The sequence below is a fragment of the Lissotriton helveticus genome, chromosome 5_1 (assembly GCF_964261635.1).
Source record: "Lissotriton helveticus chromosome 5_1, aLisHel1.1, whole genome shotgun sequence".
Taxonomy (NCBI): domain Eukaryota; kingdom Metazoa; phylum Chordata; class Amphibia; order Caudata; family Salamandridae; genus Lissotriton; species Lissotriton helveticus.
The window spans coordinates 74,179,910-74,204,004 of record NC_136065.1 but is presented as its reverse complement, the minus strand read 5'-3'; the positions used below and the strand labels follow the sequence as shown (position 1 = coordinate 74,204,004).

Here is a 24,095-nt window from a genome sequence, read left to right as displayed (position 1 = left end):
GCCAGTTACTGCAAATGGTAAAATGAAACTTGCAGTTGCGCAACAATACTCAGAAATGTAGCAAGGCATGCTCGCCCTCTGGCCCTGAGCAAAGTGGAGTTCATTGATACCTCTAGAGGATCCCACAATTTGAGCAAAGGCCGAGCTGATCAGCACCCAGCTGTAGTACATCTACAAGTGACTCAAATGACTCAATCCTGTAGTTTCCACTAACTACTAGCCTCTATCAGGAAAGCCTTGATATTTCCAAAGACTTGAGTAAACGAGTTGTGGAGTTCACTAATGAAGAAGGTTATAAAAACATGGCAGCTAACAAGACACTCTTCATACAGAAGACGTGACTTCTATTTCTAGATAACCTGTTGGAGAAGGAGTTTAGAACCCATCATATTTTCTAGAGCTGTGGATTGTCTAGTTGATCTTGAGTCAATGTCGCAGCTGCCACGGGTAATCTGTAGCCGAATCAGCTTGGGTAAAGATCTTCTTGTCATGATAGATGAATTCTCCAGGTTCCCTTAAGTCATGGCTGTTCCTTGCATGGTGTTGGTCTATAAATAACATTCTCAACTTCTGATATTCCTTCAACAGTCAGGTTTGATTACAGACCACCATTCAACAGCAAGGGCTTGAAATGGTTTGCATCATGGCATCTGGTGGAATGAATTGTAGAGTGTAATATGCCATGTCAATTGACTATTGCAGCACCCTCTCAAAGCATGGGCGGTAAGTCGCAAGCTGCTGTTGGTCTTTAATCTGTGAACTGGTCCCCTGCTCACCATAACCCGGTCAAGTCCACACCTGGATGAAGTACGGCATCATGTTCATCACAAGATGATGATGATGGATTAAGCAAATTCCAAGTAGTTCAAAATACGGCAGCGCGTCTCATTTATAATCTTCCAGCTAGGAAGCCTCTGCCCCTCTGCTGTGCTTGCTTCACTGGTTACCGATTCGCAAAAGAATCATCTTTAAGGACTGCAGCCTGAGTTACAAGTCCTTACAAGGCAAGGCCCGAGCTATCTTTCAGCTACGCTCATCTACTATTGTCCTAGCAGAGCGTTGAGATCCAGTGAGAAAGCCTTGCTTTCAGTTCCACATATCTCCAAATCTCCTTCTGGGGGCAGATCTTTTTCTTACTTGGCTCCCTTTTTGTGGAACAAACGAGTTTACTTTAACTTTAGGGAACTTCTAAAAACATCAGTGTTATTTCAGGCTTGATCAGTCTGTACTTTGCTTATAACGTTGTTGCGCCGAAATAAGCCTTCCAGGAAAATTTGTGTGCACTATAAGTTAAATTAACAATAAGTAAATTAATAATGGACAACATGTAAATGATCGACAGACTGTCAAGGACACTAAGTGATAGCCCGATCAAAGTGTTCCTGCAAAGACGACCCCTCCTTTGACCCTCAACTATCTCTGTTAACAGACATGCTTACAGCCTGGAGACATGGACACACGGTCACCCTTAACCTCGTATATGCACATGCGGAACTGAGATTCTTCTGAACTCTCTTTGTCAGAGGAGCTGTCAACGACTGAGGTCTCAGAAAAAGCATGTGCTCTATCATCACAGCGCCCCTCTTCCCTTCACTTCTCCCAGTCAGTTCTGTAGCTGAAACGGTCTCTCAACATTCTTGCCATCGCAAACATATCCGGCACCCGGTTCAGTTACATGAAATGTGGCGTTACTTACGACTGCACTTCACTCCTGACACAGTGGGTTCAAAGCACCTTCTATGCACGTCCTTGGGACGGCCTCGCTATTTGCATGCAGTATACACTTCCCTGATCTCCTGCTTATAGGACAGCCGGTAAAGGATGATTATTGATTACATTCCAAGAATGCACTCTCTCTTCCAATTACCAGAGTATGCAAGTGTGTTGTATACAATACTGAGAGACTAAGAGAAAGGTGGAGAGAAAAAAAGGGAGAGAGTAATAGTGTATGTGTGCAAATAAACTGCCCATGGTTCTCTTAAAGCAGGGTTTATTTTATTGCTATTATGGGGCCATCTTGCCTGCTTGACCTCTGCCCAGAGTGCCATGCTCAGAGTAGAAGATAAGAAGGCCTACTTTTGCAGGCTTACCTATGATTTTAAATCTTGAAAGAAGGTGCAGTGCGTGGTGCAGCTGCTTCTATAAATGTCGATCTTGCCTGTTGTATGGTGCATTTGTGTTGGGTGGCACGTTATGCTAACAGTGCTCCTGAAATGCTAGCTGGAAGTGCGTTGGTCATGTCAGTGTGCGAAAAGGGGCCGTAAGTTGCTTTGGAGTGGTGATGAAAGGCTTGGTGTTGTACAGTAGTCCAAACAGAAATCAGCTGTCTGAGCTCCTCTTCACTTGATGTTTGATGGACAGGCTTTGTGAAAGGCTCATAAGTGTCTATGAGGAGGTAAACGGGCTCATGCTGTTGAGCCAAGCCTGGTCCTAAGCCAGAAGGAGTAGTTTCTGTCCTGTAACTCCAGTTCTGTAGTAGGGGTATCTCTGTTATAGTCATAATCTAGTGAATAGTCCCGCCCATGTGCGTGGACCCCGGAGCAATCAAAAATAATCTCTTACAGTGTCAAAAAATGCAGAAAATGCATAGACACTTAAGAGAGAATTTAAAGACAGATAATGCAGCCAAAAGGCTACACTGTCCAGTACTTCAACTAGAAATTTCCACCATAAAATCCACAAAACAGCAAAGCCTGTACAGATTTCCCTTGCTTAACAGCAAAATCCCTCAGGAATGATAGAGAGAAGAACCTGGACAGACAAGCCCCATAGGCTGCCATTATGTGGCTTAATTAGGATACTGTGCCTTTAAGAGAACCTTCCAGAACCTTCTCTCAGTATCCCAGAATGCATAGCAGGTCCAACTTAGCCTCAGTTCTTTTCGAGGGCGTAGGAAACGCCAGACCTGTAGCATTATGATCATGAACAACACTCCACCGGGGAGGCGGGAGGGCGCTTATGACTATAACAGAGATACCCCTACTACAGAACTGGAGTTACAGGACAGAAACTACTCCTTCTGTAGTAGGGGATCTCTGTGTATAGTCATAATCTAGTGAATAGAATGGCAAGCCCATCCCCACACCAAGCGGCGGTGGAGAATAAAATAACGCCACTACTGTGCGAACAGATTCCGCAGCGAAGCCTGCCCAACCTGAGCGTCTGCCCTGGCATCAGTGTCCAGGCAGTAATGCTTAGCAAAGGTATGGACCGACTTCCAAGTGGCCGCCTTGCAGATCTCTGCAATGGGAACATTACGGAGCATAGCTGTCGTAGCAGCTTTGCCCCTGGTGGAATGAGCCTTAGGCTTACCTCCTAAGGTCTTATTAGCTTTGTAGTAACACAACTGTATGCAGGACACAATCCACCTCGAGATGGACTGTTTAGAGGTAGCAAGACCTGTCCTGACTGAGCCATAATTGACGAACAATTGGTCTGACCTACGAATATCTTTAGTCTTATCAAGATAAAACTTCAGCACCCTCCGCACATCCAGGGAATGTAAAGACCTTTCCGCCGGAGATGAAGGATTCTGAAAGAACGTAGGCAAAGTGATAGTCTGATTGATATGAAAATCAGAAACAACCTTGGGAAGAAACTTAGGGTGAGTACGCATAACAACTTTAGCATTATGAAATACAGTATAAGGTTCTTGGCAACACAATGCCTGAATCTCACTCACCCTGCGGGCCGATGTAATGGCCACGAGGAACGCCGCCTTCCAGGACAGGTGCTGCAACGAAGCCTTATGAATGGGTTCAAAAGGCTCCTTCATCAATCTGGACAGCACCACATTCAAGTCCCATGAAGGCGAAGGAAGCCTGACAGGAGGGAACACTTTCTTCAAGCCTTCCAAAAAATCTTTGATCACAGGGATCTGGAAAAAGGAAGTCTGTGAAGGGCCTTTCCTGTAGGCAGTCAAAGCAGCCAGATGAACCTTAATGGAATGGACATTAAGGCCCGACTGCGCCAGATGAAGCAGATATGGAAGGATGACATCTTCCTTGCATGACGTAGGGTCATAGTTCTTAGACTTGCACCAGATGCAAAACCTCTTCCACTTGTAAGCATAGGAAGTCCTAGTGGAAGGTCGCTTAGACTCCTTCAGTATGCCCATACAATCCTCTGGGAGATTCAGATGGCCATATTGCACTATTTCAGGAGCCATGCCGCCAAACTCAAAGACGAGAGGTTGGGGTGCACCATCCGCCCCCCGAACTTCGTGAGAAGGTCCGGCCTGCACGGCAGCTTCATGTGAGGAAGGAGAGATCGGTGAAGCAGGTCCGTGAACCACCACTGTCTGGGCCATTCCGGGGCAATCAGAATCATTCTCGCCCTGGATTGAGACAGCTTGATGAGAACCGCCGGAATCAGGGGAATTGGTGGAAAAGCGTACAGAAAGCTGTTCGACCAGTTGATCCATAACGCGTTCCCCAGCGTCCCTGGCTGGTAGTACCTGGAGGCGAAGCCTCGGCATTTGCTGTTTTCGGCGGTGGCAAACAGATCTACGTCTGGAGTTCCCCACCTTGCGAAGACTTCTCCTAGTACTTCGTCGTTTATGACCCATTCGTGGTTTTCCTGCACGATTCTGCTCAGCTCGTCTGCCTGAACATTCTGCACACCTGGCAGATGGGTGGCCGTTATCGACAGTCCTCGAGCCAGAAGCCAGTGCCAGATCGCCTGCGCCTCCTGCGACAGAGTGCGCGATCTCGAGCCCCCCTGCTTGTTGAGGTAATACATCGTAGTCGTGTTGTCCGTCTGAACAAGCAGAGAGCTGGTCTGAAAGGACGGATGAAAGGCCTTCAGTGCCAAGTGAACAGCTCTCAGTTCCAGGAAATTGATGTGGTACGTGGACTCCGTCGGGGACCACGTCCCTTGAATCTGCAGATCTCCGGAATGCGCCCCCCAACCTAGGAGAGACGCATCCGTCACGATGGTCTGTGTGGGAATGTCCTTGTGGAAGGGAACGCCTCTGAGGAGATTCTCCTTCGAGCACCACCACTTCAGAGACTGAAGAGCATGTAGAGACAGTCGTATCCTGTCGTCCCAAGAACCTCTCCTCTGGTCCCACTGATCCTCCAAGCACTCCTGCAGAGGACGCATCTGTAGCCGTGCGTGAGGAGTGAGAAAAATGCAAGAGGCCATCGATCCCAGTAGAGAAGACACGGTCCTCACCGTCGTAGACGGAGTTTTCATGAGAGCCTGAGCCTTCCGAACGAGTGATAAACGTCGCTCTTCCGAAGGAGACACGCTTGCTGACAGCGTATTGATGGAGGCCCCCAAGTACTGGATGCACTGCACCGGAATCGGGACCGACTTGGACATGTTGATGTGCAACCCCAGCCTGTTCAAGAGAACGCACGTCTTCTGGAAGTGTGCTCGAGCTTCCGAGAAGGAGGAGGCTTTGATCAACCAATCGTCCAGGTACGGGTAGACAAACACCTTGTTCTTCCTCAGGTGTGCCGCTACCACTGCCATACATTTTGAGAATGTCCTGGGTGCAGACTTTAGTCCGAAGGGTAGCACCGTGTACTGATAGTGATTGGTGCCGACTTGAAAGCGCAGAAATTTTCTGTGTTTGCATGCAATGGGCACGTGGAAGTATGCGTCCTGCAGATCTATGGCACACATCCAGTCTCCCCGTTGCAGCTGAGGGTAGATCTGATGCAACGACAGCATGCGAAACTTTTCTCTGCGAATCCACTTGTTTGCCTGCCGCAAATCCAGAATGGGCCTGAACTCGTTTTTGTCCTTCTTGCGGACAAGAAAGAACCGAGAGTACAGACCTCTTCCTCTTTGAGACAGAGGTACGTCTTCGATCGCCCTTTTCCTTAGCAGAACGTCCGCCTCCGTCTGAAGCTCGCGCAGTTGATACTGCGAGCTGACGGGAGGAATCGATGGAGGAGGGCTGGTGAAACGTAGACTGTATCCATTGCAAACAATATTCAGCACCCACTTGTCCTGAGTAATTTTTCTCCACTCTGCCAGAAAAAATTGAACGCTTCCCCCCACCGGAGCGGGTAACGGACGAGGGGGAAGTAACAGCTCAGGGACGGGACCCGGCCGGGCCCTTGGTCGCGGTAGAGGACTGTTGACGACCTCTACCACCCTGTCGCTTCTGGAAGGGCTGCCTGTACTGCTGCTGCTGCTGCCGCTGTTGATGTTGACCAGCAGACTGCCCCCTTCCACGACCCTGCGCCCCAAACCGACGCTGGTACTGTCGGAAGGGTTTCTTTTCCTTGGGCTTTTCCAGGCCCACTGCCGTCAGGGTCTCCGCTTCGGCCTTCATCCTGGCCATCTCATCATCCGCGTGCTTCCCGAAGAGGGTATCTCCGGAAAACGGGAGATTCGCCACGCGTTGCTGTGCCTCCGGTTTCAACGATGTCAACCTGAGCCAAGCATGGCGTCTCTGGTGAATCCCGTGGCAATATCCGTGCGCGGACAGCAACGATATGTCTGCTGCAGCGCCGATGGCCTGATTAGAGACCAACATCCCCTCCTTGACGATCTCCACAAAGTCCTCCTTGCGGTCTCGAGGGACGAGGTCTGCGAACTGCTCCATCGAGTCCCAAAGGGACCGGTCGTAACGTCCCAGCAAAGCCGAGTCACTGGCTGCCTTCATGGACGAGGCGGATGTCCCACACGCCTTGCGACCAGCAGAATCGATCCACCGGCTCTCCTTGTCCGGAGGCACCGTGGACGCAGGGGAGGTGGAATGAAGCTTCCGAGCAGCAGTCACGATGACTGAATCCGGTACCGGGTCTTTCCACAAGAAGGCTGGGTCTGAGTCCGGAGCCCTGTACTTTTTCAGTATCCTGGAAGGGACAGATCTCACCGTCGCCGGCGTCAGGAATAGCTGTTCGGCGGGCTCAAGGAGCCCCGGCACCAGAGGTAACAGGGGGCGAGACAAGTGCCTCTTGTGTAAAGTCTCAAAGATTACCGAGGTAGAAGCCGTAGGCGCTTCAACCTCAATGCCCAACTTCGCCGCACCACGCAGGAGAACCTCCTGAAATGTGCTAATATCGTCTATCGGAGACACCCTAGTCTCCGGCGAATCGGACAGCGTGGGCGAGTAGGAACGGGTCCCAGAAGGAGAACGTGACCTGGACCGACGTCTCTTGTGATGATGCCTGGATCGTGATGAAGATCCGCGGCCACTCCTCGATCTGTCCCGTCTCCCCGAGCGAGACCTCGACCTCTTGGGCCTCGGACGCTCCTTCGGCCTCCCAGGGTCAGGAGCTCCAGGCTTCTTAGGAGTCTTCTTCGGAGGCGTCGGGAACTTAGGCATCGACACCTCCCTCCGTGGGATCGGGGGTGGAGGGGCAACCGGACGCGGGTCCCGCGGAGCCGGCTTCGGAGGCGGGGTAGGGGCCTTCGGAGGAGGACCCTTCGGCACAGCAGGCCGCGGAGGAGGCGTAGACGGCTTCATCGGAGTATCCACCCCGGAATGCGCCGGTCCCGGCGAGCCATCACCTCTACCAGAGAGTGGGGAGCCCCCCACAGTCCTGGGCCTGTCCTTAGGACCTACAGACGCTGAAGACCGGTGTCCAGACGACGACCGATGTCCCCTCGACGTCGAACGGTCCTTCGGCGTCGACCGAATCACACTCCTCGACGTCGAACCGTGTCTTCGTCTCGACGTCGACCCCGACCAGATCGACGAGCCACGAAACCTCGACGACGGGCGATGGTGCCTCGACGGCGACCTCGACCTCTTCGCCGGTCTCGACGTCGACTTCCTGGATCGCTTCGACGGCGACCCTTTGGATCTCCTCGACGTCGACCTCTCCGACCTTCTCGACGTCGATCTTCTCGACCGTCTCGACGTCGGCCTTTTGGAATGCTTCGACGTCGACCTCTTCGGCGCCGGAGATGCCTTTTGTCTCGACGGCGACCTTGACGACGAGGATCCCCTCGACGACGATGTCCTCGACGGCGAACGGCGGTGTCGCCTCGACTGCGAGCGCCGACGCCGGGCCCTCCGATGTCGATCACTCGACGCCGACAGCGACGACGAGGATATCGACACCGGCTTCGACGGCGGCCGGAACACGTTCCTCGACGTCGACGGGCGACGTTTTCTCGACCCAGAGCCCTGGGGAGACCTGGAACTGGCCGTTGACCGTCCCCTCGACGTCGTGGTCAGCGCAACTGACCCAGACGGAGACCTTGGGCGCGGGCTGGTCTTCCTGCCCCTGGGGAGCCCCCCAGAGGCCTCAGCATGGGTAGAAGGAGCCCCTCCTGACCCACCTCGTGCCTTCAGCTTCCTCTCCTCAAGCCCCTGAAGCCTGATCTTCTTCCTCTCCTTCAGGGTCCTTCCAGAGAAGCTTCTGCAGATCCTACACTCCTCAGGGATGTGGGAAGAGGGAAGGCAGAGAATACAGACCTCATGGGAGTCTGTCTTGGCCTTCTTTCTTGAGCACTCAGGGCACTTGTCGAATAATGCAGGCATTATTGGACAAAAAAGAGTGCAGAAACACAGAAAGAAAGTCACCAGAGTACTTTAAAAGTACCAAAAATCGAAATCAGTGTAAAACACCAACAAAAACCCTTGAAAGGGAGAGCTCAATGCTCCAGGGTCCTGCTTGCAGGAGCCGGAAAAAAGAACTGAGGCTAAGTTGGACCTGCTATGCATTCTGGGATACTGAGAGAAGGTTCTGGAAGGTTCTCTTAAAGGCACAGTATCCTAATTAAGCCACATAATGGCAGCCTATGGGGCTTGTCTGTCCAGGTTCTTCTCTCTATCATTCCTGAGGGATTTTGCTGTTAAGCAAGGGAAATCTGTACAGGCTTTGCTGTTTTGTGGATTTTATGGTGGAAATTTCTAGTTGAAGTACTGGACAGTGTAGCCTTTTGGCTGCATTATCTGTCTTTAAATTCTCTCTTAAGTGTCTATGCATTTTCTGCATTTTTTGACACTGTAAGAGATTATTTTTGATTGCTCCGGGGTCCACGCACATGGGCGGGACTATTCACTAGATTATGACTATACACAGAGATCCCCTACTACAGAACCTAGCCACCCTTAATGAAGACACTTTCTTGGTTGATGCGGAGTTGAAAGGAATATGCCTGGGTGGGACTGGTGCCCTGGCAGAAACAACGTCTATTGCGCTATCTGGCTGAGCACACTATGATGGGTATCGAGTAGTGTTGGACAGGCCTCGTAGCAGGGCCGTCCCCCCCTACGCACAACAGGGCCCGGACCCCGGCTCCCTCTGAATCCCCAGCAAGAGCCACCCCGGCAACCCCCCGAGGTAATCCACAACCCGTCCACACCGGGACTCCAGCTCCTGAACCCTCCCGTACCGGCTGGCCGGGTCCCCGTCAGCCCCATGGCCCCGGCCCGGCAGCCATCTTTGGACACTACAACACGAGGCCACGTGGCCTCGACTCGACCCCAACCCTGGGCCTGGCCCGGCCCCGACATCGAGGCACCAACCTCCACCCAGGAGGTAAAGAGACCACTTGGCAGGTCAATGAAAGAAGAAGGCGTCAACGGCTCTCCTCCGCCGGGTGTCGATCACCCCCGGCCTCCCTGGGCGCTGGCTCCAACCCCCTGCTGGGTGTCGGGACCCCCTCATTCCGGACCTCCCGACCTCAAGGCGCGAGGGTCCGGACATCAAAGGGAACCCGACCTATAACTGGGGCAGCCCCAGACCAGGAGGGCAGTTGTATCCTGGAGTCGAGAGACACCGAGAAGAACTCATCCTTGGCGGACTGCTGGCGCTGCCGCAGCCCTGCTCTGTGAACCTTCGTCTTGGCCTGCTGGCGCTGCCGCGGCCCTCTGCAACGTGAACCTTCGTCGTGGCCTGCTGGCGCTGCCGCGGCCCTCTGCAACGTGAACCCTCATCTTGGCCTGCTGGCGCTGCCGCGGCCCTTTGCAGCGCGAACCAACATCTTGGCCTGCTGGCGCTGCCGCGGCCCTCTGCAACGTGAACCCTCATCTTGGCCTGCTGGCGCTGCCGCGGCCCTCTGCAACGTGAACCCTCATCTTGGCCTGCTGGCGCTGCCGCGGCCCTCTGCAACGTGAACCAACATCTTGGCCTGCTGGCGCTGCCGCGGCCCTCTGCAACTTGAACCATCATCTTGGCCTGCTGGCGCTGCCGCGGCCCTCCGCTATTTGAACCATCGCCTCGGCCTGCTGGCGCTGCCACGGCCTGACCCCGCAGACTCCTAAGCTCGAGGATTGTGAGCTTCCCTCCTACCACCTCCTGTACCGAGCCAGTACCAAGACTGTCCCGCTACCCCCTTTCCCTACAGAGACTAGAATTGAGAGGACCCTCGAGTCCTGAATCTCCTGTACCGCTGATAACCTTGCCGCAAGAACCCTATATAAAGAGTGTTGATCTCATCCTTGTGTGGTGTCTATCTGTGGGGAGGGAAGTGACTTGTCTGTACGATCGCCGGAGACGGCCCTCATCGGAGGCCTCTCCCCCAGTATTCGGCCGACCCTCTGGGTCCCCGTCTAACATTGGTGGCCAGCGGCGCGATCCGAACCTATGCATAATCGTACAGAGGGTCACTCGCCCCACGACACACAACCACCATGACAACAAAAGAGAGCGGAGCAACAGAAAAATTCCAGATGGAAAAACTGGAAGAATACAACCACAGAGAACTGAAACAATTTTGCATAGAATTAGGCATTTCAACCACGGGACTGAGCACGAAAGAGGACTTCAAACGAGCCCTGGAATCTTGGGCGGAGACGGTTATGACCGTACCCCAAACACGAAGCCACGAGACACCCGAAACAAGCCCCACGCCGACGGAAGAAAGAAGATCGGGTCTCTCCCCAGAAGAGGTCCGGGAACGGGAAAAAAGCAGGCTCCATGAATTAGAACTGGCACGACTTCGCTTAGATGGAGAGCTCAAATTGGCGGAACAAAAAATAACGTTGGAACACTTACGGCTCCGAGAGGAGCGAGAAGAGAAACAAAGGCAGAGAGAGCTAGAAGAGAAGAAGCTAACCTACGAACATGAGCGCAACCTCAAAGAACTAGAGATTCGGAAGCAGAACAAGGAACTCGGGGTCCCCGAGCGCACGAACACTCCTGCCCCTACAGACCCCAAGGTCCACATACCCAAAGATGTCGTCAGAGAGTACTACAAGAACGATGACATCCAGCAATGGTTCAAAGCGTACGAGGTAGCCATGACCTCCCACCGGATCCCCCGGAGCGACTGGGGAGCCGGGTTATGGGGGAGGTTTGTCAACGAAGGGCGAGTCGCCCTGCTGCAACTCCCGGACCATCTGATGACATCCTACGACCACATGAAAGCCGCCCTCCTCACTCGATACGGACTCACACCAGAGATGTACCGCCAGCGGTTCCGCGACTGCAAACGGATCCCGGGTACAACTTGGGTGGAGTACGTGAACTTCTTTAGCCGGGCCTTCGAGGGGTGGATCAAGGGCAGCAACGTGACCACCTACGAGCAGCTCTTTGACCTTGTTGTATGGGAGCACCTTTCTAACAACTGTTTCATCGAACTCAGGCAGCACCTCCTGGACAGTAAACTAACGGAACCTCGGCAACTCGCCGCCGAAGCTGACCGATGGGAAAGCACCCGAGTTGGCCGAAACGGACCCAGCGAAGCGCACAGAACTGCCCAAGGGCCCCATCGCCCCCGTGGAGGAGGAGGCCAGGGTCGGGGTAGGGACACCGGCCCGGTGACTCCCGCCAGCAACCCCCCACCCCCGGTCGGCAGGGGAAACCCTCAGATGCAACCCGGCTTCCGAGCCAACATCACTTGCCACCGATGCCAGCGACCCGGCCACTACGCAAATGATCCCAACTGCCCAAAGAACCCGAACCCTTTACCCCGCCAGGTCGCTGCTGCAGCCCTGGGGGAAGAGCAAACCCCAGAAGACCAAGAAGAGTACGAAACCGACCAGCCTGAGTGGGAACCGGCCGCCATGTCCCTGGTTTGCTTAGGGGAACGAGACCTGATCCCTCGGGCCCCCCTTCCCGCCAACACGCAGAAGTACAGCCAGTGGGTCAACATTAATGGCCGCCGGGCTGAAGCCCTCCGCGACACCGGGGCCAGTGTGACCGCGGTCCGCTGCCATCTGGTGGCCCCGGACCAGATCTTGCCGAACATTCTTTGCCCTGTCCGGTCGGCCGACAACTCAGAAAGTATATGTCAAATGGCCTACGTCCCCTTCGAATGGGGAGGAGTATCAGGGATGCTGAAAGTGACTGTCCGCGATGATGCCCCGTGGATTGCCTCCTGGGGAACGATCTCGAAAGTTCTCCCTGGGCAGCGGTCGAACGGAGAGAGCACCTGGGGATGCTGGGCCTCCCCGCATGGGTCTGTGCCACGACCCGGTCCATGACCGCCCGTGCAGTCCCCAGTCCAGAAGAACCCGAGTGGCCGGAGCCTCCTCCCGCGATTGTCCCAGAGGAGGCCACCCCAGAAGCAAGTCCCCCGGCCCAAACCGAAGAAGGACCCGGTCGGCTCCCGGACCTCCCCGACCTGGCCCAGTGGCGTCAAGAGGGGGGTCCCACCCAGGAACAATTCCAACAAGAACAAAGAACCTGTCCCTCCCTCGAGGGACTCCGGCAGCAAGCCCTTGCCCAGAGCGCAGGGGACACCTCGGGGGCCCACTGGATCTACTGGGACAATGACCTGCTCTACAGTGAGCAAAGGATTGCAGAACTGGGGGCCAGTCGGGTGCTGGTGGTGCCCCTCCGCTTCAGAGATTTCCTCTTGAACTTAGCCCACGATATACCCCTTGCCGGACACCTGGGACAGGACAAAACGTACGACCGCCTGGTGACCCACTTTTACTGGCCCCGAATGCGAAAAGATGTCACCAACCACTGCAAGGCCTGCCCCACCTGCCAGGCCAGCGGAAAAAGTGGCCGAAAAACCAAAGCACCCTTGCAGCCTTTTCCCGTCGTCACCACCCTGTTCGAACAGGTGGGAATAGACATTGTGGGGCCCCTGGACCCCCGAACCGCCCAAGGACACCGGTTCATCCTGGTCCTGGTGGACCACGCCACCCGCTATCCCGAGGCTATCCCTCTTCGAACCGTGACGGCGCCTGTGGTAGGCCGAGCCCTGATGGGGATCTTCTCCCGGGTGGGCTTTCCCCGGGAGGTCGTCAGCGACAGGGGCACGAACTTCATCTCGAAATACATGAAGTCTCTCTGGCAACAGTGCGGGGTCACCTACAAATTCACGACCCCCTATCACCCACAAGGAAATGGATTGGTCGAGCGGTTTAACCGCACTCTCAAAGGAATGATCATGGGCCTAGAAGAGCCCCTCCGTCGCCAGTGGGACGTGCTACTCCCGTGCCTCCTGTTCGCCTACCGAGAGGTCCCTCAAAAATCCCTAGGCTTCAGCCCATTTGAACTCCTGTACGGGCACCCCGTCCGGGGTCCCCTCAGCCTAGTCAAAGAAGGTTGGGAGAGGCCCCCCCAGAAAACTCCCCCGGATGTATACAAATACCTCTTGGCCCTTCGCAACCAGACCCGGCGATTCAGGGAGATCGCCAAAGTCAACCTTGAAGCCAGTCAGAAAGACATGAAGAAATGGTATGATCAGCACGCCTCCTCCCTCGAGTTCGAGCCGGGACAGCAGGTCTGGGTGATGTCCCCGGTTGAACCCTGTGCCTTACAGGACAAATGGTCCGGACCCTTCAAGGTGATCGAACGCAAGGGGCCCGTCACCTACTTAATCGACATGGAAACTTCCCGGAACCCCCTACGGGTCCTCCACGCCAACAGACTCAAACCCCATTTTGTACGCTCCGAACTCAGTCTCCTGATGGCTACCGATAATGAGACGGAAGAAGACTCCGAGCCCCTTCCGGACCTGCTGAGGACCCTCGAGCAGGATGGCTCCGTGGAAGGGGTCAGACTCTCCGAGGCCTTGTCCCCGGAGCAACGCCAAGACTGTCAAGCTCTCCTGACACGATTCGCATCCTTGTTCTCTCTCACCCCTGGGGTCACCCCCTGGTGCCTTCACGATGTGGACACCGGGGACAGCCCCCCTATTCGCCACAGGGCGTACCGCGTACCAGATCGGGTGCGCGCCTGCATCCAGACCGAGGTGTCCAAGATGCTGACACTGGGAGTGATCGAACACTCGGACAGCCCCTGGGCCAGCCCCGTCGTCCTGGTCCCCAAGGCCGCCGCCCCGGTCGTTGCCCCTGAGCTCCGGTTCTGTGTGGACTACCGGGGACTGAATGCCGTTACCAGGACCGACGCTCACCCTATCCCCCGGGCAGATGAGCTAATTGACCGTATGGGGGCCGCCCGCTACCTGAGCATCTTCGATTTAACAGCGGGCTACTGGCAAATCGGCCTCACCCCCAGGGCCCAAGAACGATCCGCCTTCTCTACCCCGGACGGTCACTACCACTTCAGGGTGATGCCATTCGGCATGAAAAACGCTCCGGCAACATTTCAACGACTCGTGAACCAGGTACTGGCGGGCCTCGAAGGATTCAGCGCCGCCTACCTGGACGACATCGCTGTGTACAGTCACCACTGGACCGACCACCTCCTCCACCTGCGGGAAGTTCTACACGCCCTCCAGCAGGCCGGGCTCACCCTCAAGGCCAGCAAATGCCAGGTGGGCCAAGGGTCCGTGACCTACCTAGGACACCAAGTGGGAAGCGGTCTGGTGGCCCCCCTCCAGCTCAAGATCGCTGCCATCCAGGCCTGGCAACCCCCTACGACCCAAACCGAGGTCCGGGCCTTCCTGGGGCTCACCGGGTACTACCGGCGGTTTGTGAAGAACTATGGCAGCATCGTGGGGCCCCTCACGGAGCTCACATCCAAGAAGAACCCCAAAACGATCAACTGGACTCCGGACTGCCAATCGGCCTTCGAGAAGCTGAAGGCCGCCATGTGCACTGCCCCCGTGCTCCAGGCTCCCGACTACGGCCGGGAATTCATCGTACAGACGGACGCCTCCGATCATGGCGTGGGGGCCGTCCTCTCCCAACTCAACACCGAGGGAGTCGATCAGCCAGTGGCATTCATCAGCCGACGCCTGCTGGCCCGGGAACAGCGCTGGAGCACCATCGAGAGGGAGGCCTTCGCCGTAGTATGGGCCCTCAAGAAGCTCCGGCCCTACCTCTTCGGCACCCCCTTTCGGGTGCAGACAGACCACCGACCCCTGCAATGGCTGATGCAGATGCGGGGGGAGAACCCGAAACTGTTGCGCTGGTCCATCTCCTTACAGGGGATGGACTTCACTGTGGAGCATCGTCCAGGCCAGGACCACGCCAACGCAGACGGCCTGTCACGCTTTTTCCGCCTCGGCGAGGAGAGTCCCCAAGAGGATGGCTGACTCTCCCTGCCTTCAGCTGGGGGGGGACGCATGTTGGACAGGCCTCGTAGCAGGGCCGTCCCCCCCTACGCACAACAGGGCCCGGACCCCGGCTCCCTCTGAATCCCCAGCAAGAGCCACCCCGGCAACCCCCCGAGGTAATCCACAACCCGTCCACACCGGGACTCCAGCTCCTGAACCCTCCCGTACCGGCTGGCCGGGTCCCCGTCAGCCCCATGGCCCCGGCCCGGCAGCCATCTTTGGACACTACAACACGAGGCCACGTGGCCTCGACTCGACCCCAACCCTGGGCCTGGCCCGGCCCCGACATCGAGGCACCAACCTCCACCCAGGAGGTAAAGAGACCACTTGGCAGGTCAATGAAAGAAGAAGGCGTCAACGGCTCTCCTCCGCCGGGTGTCGATCACCCCCGGCCTCCCTGGGCGCTGGCTCCAACCCCCTGCTGGGTGTCGGGACCCCCTCATTCCAGACCTCCCGACCTCAAGGCGCGAGGGTCCGGACATCAAAGGGAACCCGACCTATAACTGGGGCAGCCCCAGACCAGGAGGGCAGTTGTATCCTGGAGTCGAGAGACACAGAGAAGAACTCATCCTTGGCGGACTGCTGGCGCTGCCGCAGCCCTGCTCTGTGAACCTTCGTCTTGGCCTGCTGGCGCTGCCGCGGCCCTCTGCAACGTGAACCTTCGTCGTGGCCTGCTGGCGCTGCCGCAGCCCTCTGTAACGTGAACCCTCATCTTGGCCTGCTGGCGCTGCCGCGGCCCTCTGCAGTGCGAACCAACATCTTGGCCTGCTGGCGCTGCCGCGGCCCTCTGCAACGTGAACCCTCATCTTGGCCTGCTGGCGCTGCCGCGGCCCTCTGCAACGTGAACCAACATCTTGGCCTGCTGGCGCTGCCGCGGCCCTCTGCAACTTGAACCATCATCTTGGCCTGCTGGCGCTGCCGCGGCCCTCCGCTATTTGAACCATCGCCTCGGCCTGCTGGCGCTGCCACGGCCCGACCCCGCAGACTCCTAAGCTCGAGGATTGTGAGCTTCCCTCCTACCACCTCCTGTACCGAGCCGGTACCAAGACTGTCCCGCTACCCCCTTTCCCTACAGAGACTAGAATTGAGAGGACCCTCGAGTCCTGAATCTCCTGTACCGCTGATAACCTTGCCGCAAGAACCCTATATAAAGAGTGTTGATCTCATCCTTGTGTGGTGTCTATCTGTGGGGAGGGAAGTGACTTGTCTGTACGATCGCCGGAGACGGCACTCATCGGAGGCCTCTCCCCCAGTATTCGGCCGACCCTCTGGGTCCCCGTCTAACAAGTAGCAATACCAGTGGCCCATACAGCCCAAGTGCTGTCTCTCCCCAAGACCAAAAGTTGTTTAAAAAACGATTTTCACTTTCTGTGTTTACTGTCTATGCCTGTGGTTGTTACAGTAAAAAATTGTAGTTTTAGCCTGCCTGTAATTGCATATTTTATCACCTGTGTTGTGTTTTAAATTTGTGGTTTTCCCTGCCCATGATTGCCTCCAATTAGTGTGTTGAATTGTGGGATTTGCAGTCCAACCTATGTAGTTTGTCCCTCTCATTTCTTGGTGATAAATCTGTTTTCCCTCCAAATTTCTTCTTTGCTCTGTGCTTAGACCTGTGTGCTAAAACAGTGCACCCCCAGCCACCATTTTGTGTTCACAAGTTCTCCTGCTCTACCCCTCCTTGCATCATCTGCCACCTCTTTTTTACTACAGCGATCCCCTAAAACAAACCTTTCTAAACTCCCCCTTGTGACTCCTTCTCTCCAAAACTCCTTTTTACTCATTCAAAAGCCTCTTCCTACTGCTAAGACCGAAAAAATGTTTTAAAAAATCCTTCACTCATTTATCCCTCCACTATCCTTTTCAATCAAAATTAACAGACACACATGTTCACTTCTCAAATTCCATATTCCATATTCAACTATCCTAATATACTGCCCAAATAACTGAATAACATATCTACTACTCAAATTATTTCATATTTATACTATACTAATTTTCAACACTAATCCTTTATGGGTTCCGGAGTGGCGTGCTACTCGCCAGAAAAGCGCTTCAACACCCATCAGGGGTAACAAGTGCTATATGAATGCAAATCTTTCTTCCCCTTTTATCCCTCCGCTATCCTTCTCACTCCAAGTAACAGACTAATATCCACCACTGAAATTACCTCATATTTCACCATATTAATTCACCACTAATCCTTTATGGGCTTCCTGAATAGCGTGCGTCAACAAGCGAGCGATAAATAAATACATACAAACCTTTGTCCTCCTCTATCCTTCTGCTATCATTCCAAATCCAAATAACTGACTAACCTATCCACCACTTAAAATGTACTTGCATGTTTCACTATACTAATTCAACTCTAATCGTCTATGGGTCCCGGAGTAGCGTGCTACCTGCCGAAAAAGCGCTTCGACGCCTCGTCAGGGGTAGTAAGCGCTATATAAATGCAATTACAATACAATACAATAGACTAGGTGGACTGGGGTGCCTGCATGGTCAAGATGCACAAGGAGCTGGTTGGCAGCTTCCCGCTCAAGAATTTGTGCTTGGATGGAAGGGTGGGTGATGGGGAAGAAAGTAGTTGAAACATTTGTCATAGTCGAGTTTGGTTCGTTGGAAACCACAGCCCCAAAGATCTACCTCTGACTCAAACAAGATGTACCTCCAGGCCCATCTTCTGTTCTGAGGCCATGCCTCCCCTCACCCACCTCTCCTCCCTCCCGTCCTACCTCTCAGCTTCAGCAAGCTTCTCTAGCCGGAAGCGTTCGGCCTCGGCCGGCTTCATGATGCGCGCCTCCAGCTCCTTCTCCTTGCGTGTGATCTCCTGCTCCTGCAGCTGGATCTGCTGCGTGCGCTCCACTACCTGCACCTGCATCTTCTGCTCCTCAATCTTCTGCTTCGTCTTCGCCACCTGCAGGGGCATTGACAGGAGGAGTCAGGTGGGGTCGAAGATCACCATCAGCCTCACACTACCCACTCATGACGCTCTCCTCTCACAGCAGGCAGAAGTGGGATAGGAACCACACAACACCACCAATCACTCAAATGACAAGGAGAACCCAGGAATGAAGTCTACGCATCAGCATCTCCCTCCTCCCCGCAGCATCCACCTTCTGCACGCAGCATCCACCTCCTGCACGCAGGATCCACCTCCTGCACGGAGGATCCACCTCCTGCACGCAGGATCCACCTCCTTCACGCAGGATCCACCTCCTTCACGCAGGATCCACATTTAAAACACTTGGAGCATGATTTAGATCTTGGCGGACGGGTTACGCTGTCACAACGGTGACGGATATCCCGTCCGCCGAATATAAATCCCATTATATCCTGTGGCATTTATATTTCGGCGGATGGGATATCCATTCCCGTTGACATGGAGTAACCCATCAGCCAAGAGCTAAAGCAGGCCCTTGGACTGGAACACAGAAGCAACTCAAAAAGCAGCCTTCTTAGATGAGATATGATTCACATGCACTCTCTCATGCACCGAACAATACACAGAAGTTGATGAAAGTTGGGATGTCACTAAGTGCAAAGAGAATCACAACTTGTCATTCACTGACCAACGCAGACGTGATAATATAAATCTGACAATTGCGAGGTCCACAGTTTAATACCAGACTTTAAAGTATTTCATAAAGGGGTGCGTTTACATGGGTTTATTGAACATGAATTCAAGGTCATGGTACGTGATATACTAAAGGGAAGAACTGAAAATGCCAACTCGAGTTTCACTCAAATGGACAGACTGAGTGGAACCATGATCACGCTCTCGTCCCTCCCCTTAGATTGTAGAAACACTTAGTCTAGACACCATCTTCTTTTAAAATATTCTATCCTGCTCACAGATCTCAGAAACGCTTGTTGAATATTTAACCAGAACCATGAACTTTGAACGGTCTAATTGAATTATTCAAGTATATCTTCTTAGCCCCGAAGAAGCAACATAACAGATTTTATAGGTAAAAATACACGTGAGGGCATTCCTTTCTTTCCTTTTGGATACCGAATGTCCCATGTACTTGTACTGATCTCCGAACCAGACGGCGGGAAGAAAACAATTTAACAATGGAGTTGATGCCCATGCGCATAATCACCAAGAGGAAGAGTCACTTTGTTTCGAGACTCTAAAGACTTATTCGAAGAAAAACGAAATGGTTACTTACCAGTAGGACTAGTTTTGCAGCTTGAAGAGTTTTCTGGATACACATGCTGTGCATTACTCCGCCATCTAGTGGTTGGGTCCGAAATAGTCATTTGTTTTGTTTGTTGCTTGGGGCATCGTCGATCACCATTTGGTGCTAGGTACATCCCCTGTGTGACGTCAGACAGCACCTGGTAAGTTCATGTGCGTGGTAGACATCTTCAGATTCTTTTTTCCCATTTTTTCTCTGGGCTAAGTCTTAAATGCTGTTGTCTTTAGATGTTAGTTCTTTGAGTTACGCGATCGTTTGACCCACCTGTTAGCATTCCTCTTCTGAGGGGGGGGTGGGTGGGTCGCATGTGATCCAGAAAACTCAAGCTGCAAAACTACTCCTACTGGTAAGTAACCATTTTGTTTTGCAGCGTGAATCCTTTTCTGGATTCACATGCTGTGCATTAGATTATGTACTGGTTTCCCCCTCCTTGGAGGTGGTTGTGGTAAGATGAGAAAGACCTTGCGAACAAGTGTTGAAGTACCTTTTGTCCCACTTGAGCTTCTTTAGTCATCTGTATATCCACGCTGTAATGTTTGGTGAATGTGTGCGGGTATGCCCATGTTGCCGCTGCACATAGGGTCTATTGGCCATGAAGGCCAGGGCTGCCCCATTTATCCTTTTTGAGTGTGCTTTTGGGCATGTTCCTACTGAGGCATAGCATATTTGAATTACCTCTACAATGTAACCTGCAATTGTCCCCTTTGTCACTGGTGCTCCCTTGTTGGACCTTGAGTGAGAGACGAACAATTGGTTGCCTTTACGGAATTGTTTCGTCTCCTGTAGATAGTATAGTAAAGCCCTTCTTGCGTCCAAGGTATGAAGGCTTCTTTCTAGTCGTGTTTGTGGGTTTGGAAGTAGACTGCTAGCTGTATGCTTTGGTTCATGTGGAATTTGCTGACTACCTCAGGTAGGAATTGAGGGTTGGTCCTTAGGATGACCTTGTCCTTGTGGATCTGCATATACGGTTCCTCAATTGATAACACTTGTAGTTCACTTACTCGTCGTAGAGATGTTATGGCTATTAAGAAGGCAGTCTTTATGGTGTTGTATTTGAGTTCTGCTTTGGCAAGGGCTCGAATGGTCCTGACATTAGTAGTGAAAGGACTGTGTTTAAGCTCCACATTGGGGCTGGAGCCTTCCTTTGGGGTGCAATCCTCTTGGACCCCTCAAGGAATCTTTTGACGACTGGTGCTGTGAAGAAACTTTTACATGAATCTCCCCTGGTGTAGGCTACAATTGCTGCAAGGTGCACCTTGAGGCTTGAGTAGTTGATCTTGCTGTCTAGCAAGTGTGTCACATATATGAGCGCTGTCTCCGGTGTAGAAATTGAGTTTAGGGTATGGTTATTTGTGCACCACATGGTGTACTGTTTCCGCTTAGCTGTGTAGCATTGTCTTGTGGTTTGTTTACTTGCTTCTTTTAGTATTTCCATTGTTCTTTGCGGTATGTTTAAATGTCTGACCTCTATGTATTCAGGCACCAGGCTGATACGCTGAGCATCGCTTGTGGGTGAAAGATTTGCCCCTTCTGCATTGTGAGGAGGTCCTTGTCTGCCTTGAACTTGATCATTTGCCCCCTGGACAGTTTGAGTAGGCTTGAGAACCAGGTTTGTCTTGCCCATTGAGGGGCTATGATTATTATGTTTGTTCCTGGTTATCTGACTTTCCCCCAGAACCCTTTGTAATAGAGGAATTGGAGGAAAAGTGTATGCAAATGTCCCTGACCAGTTTAGTGACAGGACATTCCATCTTGATAGATGGTGTTGAAACCTGGAGGCAAAGGATTGGCATTTTTTGTTATCCATTGTTGCAAACAGGTCTATTTCTGGAGTTCCCCAGTGGTTGAAGACCTGTTGCAAGCTCCTTTGTTTTATGTTTCACTTGTGCGAGCTGCTGTTCAGTCTGCGGAGTTGATCTGCTTTCGTGTTGTCCTTTCCTGGCAGGTGAATTGTCTGTAGGCTGATTTCCTTGAATTGGCAGCCATTTCCATATTTCCTGCGCTAGCTTGCTTAGAGTGAATGATTCATTTCCTTCCTGTTTGTTGAGGTAAAACAATACTATGGTATTGGCCATCTTGATCAATACGGTCTTCCTTTCTATGTGGGCTTGGAATGCCTTTAGTGCCAGGAACACCATCTTTATCTCTAGGAAGTTGATGTGCTTTATGGATTCTGCATCGTTCCACTGACCCCTTACCCTCCGGTTTCTTGAATGTGCTCCCCAACGTTTGTATATTTTCAAACAACAAGGGACCCCAATATCGTCAGCACAGGACCTCGGGGAGCAATGATTATGAGAACAACAGTGGTCCCATGCAACATTAATCAAGTTTCTAGATAAATACAGACACAATTGAACCTGTATTAGAATGACTTGTCCAGCCGGACAGTGGTCACAATCCTTTAATAGATTCAACTGGATAAATAGAGAATATCCTTCGACACTCTCACGTCGTGGGGTACAAGCCTGTACCACATTCAAACACACAAAACACTTTAGTACATTCAAAGTGCACAGAAAGGGCTTATAGGCAAAAAAGCGAAATTGTTCTTTAAATCATAATACGAACAAATATTTTCAAGATGCGCCATTACAACGACATGGTACATATTATATACACACAGTATATGGCACACAATTAAGTCGACGGCGTTTCGATCCCACTTTTTAAATCAAAGGGATCATCATCAGGACATTTTAATAAGTGCCTAATACTTTCAAGCCTCTAGAACCATACGGTAACGTGGCATAGGGTCAAGATAAACGGTCGCCGCGATGGGGACCAATCAGGCTGGAATGGAACGGTACCGGTTTAGTCGGTATCACGAGAGTCTCGGCATTGCGAGCTGGATTAGGCTTGCGGTCTTTATCCTTGTGATCCCTCGGCAGGCAGAGGTTACAAACATTGTGTGGATCGCACTGTGCCAACTTGCGGTGGCACTTTGTGGAGAATTTGAAAAGGGGCATTTTCCATGGCCACTACCTTGCCCTCTTTTGATCCATCTGCGTTGTTGCTCTGTCGGGGTCTCCCGACGGAAATGTGTCCAGATGGCCTTTCTCCCTCTCCAGTGTCTTCTCAGTCGATGATCAATGGTTTTTTCACTCAAATACCTTGATTCTTTAGTGGATTTCATCCAAAACTTCAGAGTGTCTCCTTTTGCTTCGAAACCCAACAACGGAAAAAAGAATCTGAAGATGGCTGCCACACACAGGAACTTCTGGGGCGCAGTCTGACGACACACAACGGATGGACCTAGCACCAATTGGCGGTCAACGCTGCCCCGAAGCAAAAAAAAAAAAAAAAAAAAAAAGAAGAAGAAAACCAAGAATATTCCAGCCCCAACCACTAGATGGCAGAATAATGCACGGTATGTGTATCCAGAAAATGATTCATGCTGCAAAACACCTTGCACAGGTTTGGACCCAACATTAGATGGCCGAAGAATGCAGAGCATGTCTATATCCAGCCACACAAGCTTCGAACACTAATTTTAAATCATTTTAAGAATTACTTTAGAGTCTGGTGTTAAACTATGGTGTTAGACTTGTGTCACTGCTAGACTAAAGTCAAGCACAGGTTTCCAACATTACTGGCTGTAGTGTGATAATACTGAGCGCTGCAAGGCACACAGGGATTTCCATGAACACTCTCTCACACAGGGATTGATAACACATTGGCTTGTTAGAAATGGGATCTCTGGTTGGCTAAGGCTTGCGCCAAAGCCAGGCAGAGACCACCACTCTAGTCAGGACAAGGGAGTTACACTCCAAAGATAACCCCTGCTCACCCTCTTGGTAGCTTGGCACGAGCAGTCAGGCTTATCCCGGAGGCAATGTGTAAAGCGTTTGCGCAATATGCCCACAGCAACAACATACCAGGCCCCCCACAAAAGGAACTCCACACAAGGTTATATCAAAAATAGCCTTTGTATTCTCATAAGACATTAGAATAGTAATCAAATAATATACATTGTTCCACCTGGCACTTGGTAATATCTACAAGGGATTATATACACCTGACAGGGCCAAGTGGACCGTGTCAGAACCATCACAAAGTGAACTTAGTAAATGTAGGACATATCAGAAATGTAGAACGCAACCAGTAATTACTGGCAAACACAGCCCCAAAACAAAACACACCGGGGACTCCAGCCTTCTCCTCCCACCACGGTGCTTCATCCTTTGGCTTCAATCACAGATACTCAGCCTCTCCCTTGATTCCCGCCAAGTTTCCTCAACCTGCAGGGGAGGGTACGGCGTGCCGGATCTGCAATTATATTACCTGGCGGCGCAGTGCAGCTTTGCACAAACATGGTATTACCCAGACGCCAGGATCACTTTCCTGAGGCCAGAATTGGATTTTGTCCTACCGGACACACTGGCGGACGTTCTGCCCATCGGCATTCCTCGTGATCCTGGGCACAGTCAACTGGTCTCCACAACCAGCTGGGCCTGGGATAAGCTGAGCAGTATTACAAATACCCGGACGGTTTACTCCTCTGACCTACCACTCCCCAACGCCAAATGGCTGCCCATCACTGGCGAAAAGTTG

The 24,095-nt window shown here is 52.6% G+C and overlaps 1 protein-coding gene across 1 annotated transcript in view; it reads right to left on the bottom strand.

Moving 5' to 3' along the window:
* LOC144754144 (flotillin-1) overlaps positions 1 to 24,095 on the bottom strand; it is a 181,108-nt gene that overhangs the window by 43,968 nt on the left and 113,045 nt on the right. The window contains exon 9 of the mRNA XM_078641723.1: positions 18,072 to 18,253. Within this exon, the coding sequence (XP_078497849.1) occupies positions 18,072 to 18,253 (182 nt within the window). The remainder of the gene's footprint in view (positions 1 to 18,071; positions 18,254 to 24,095) is intronic.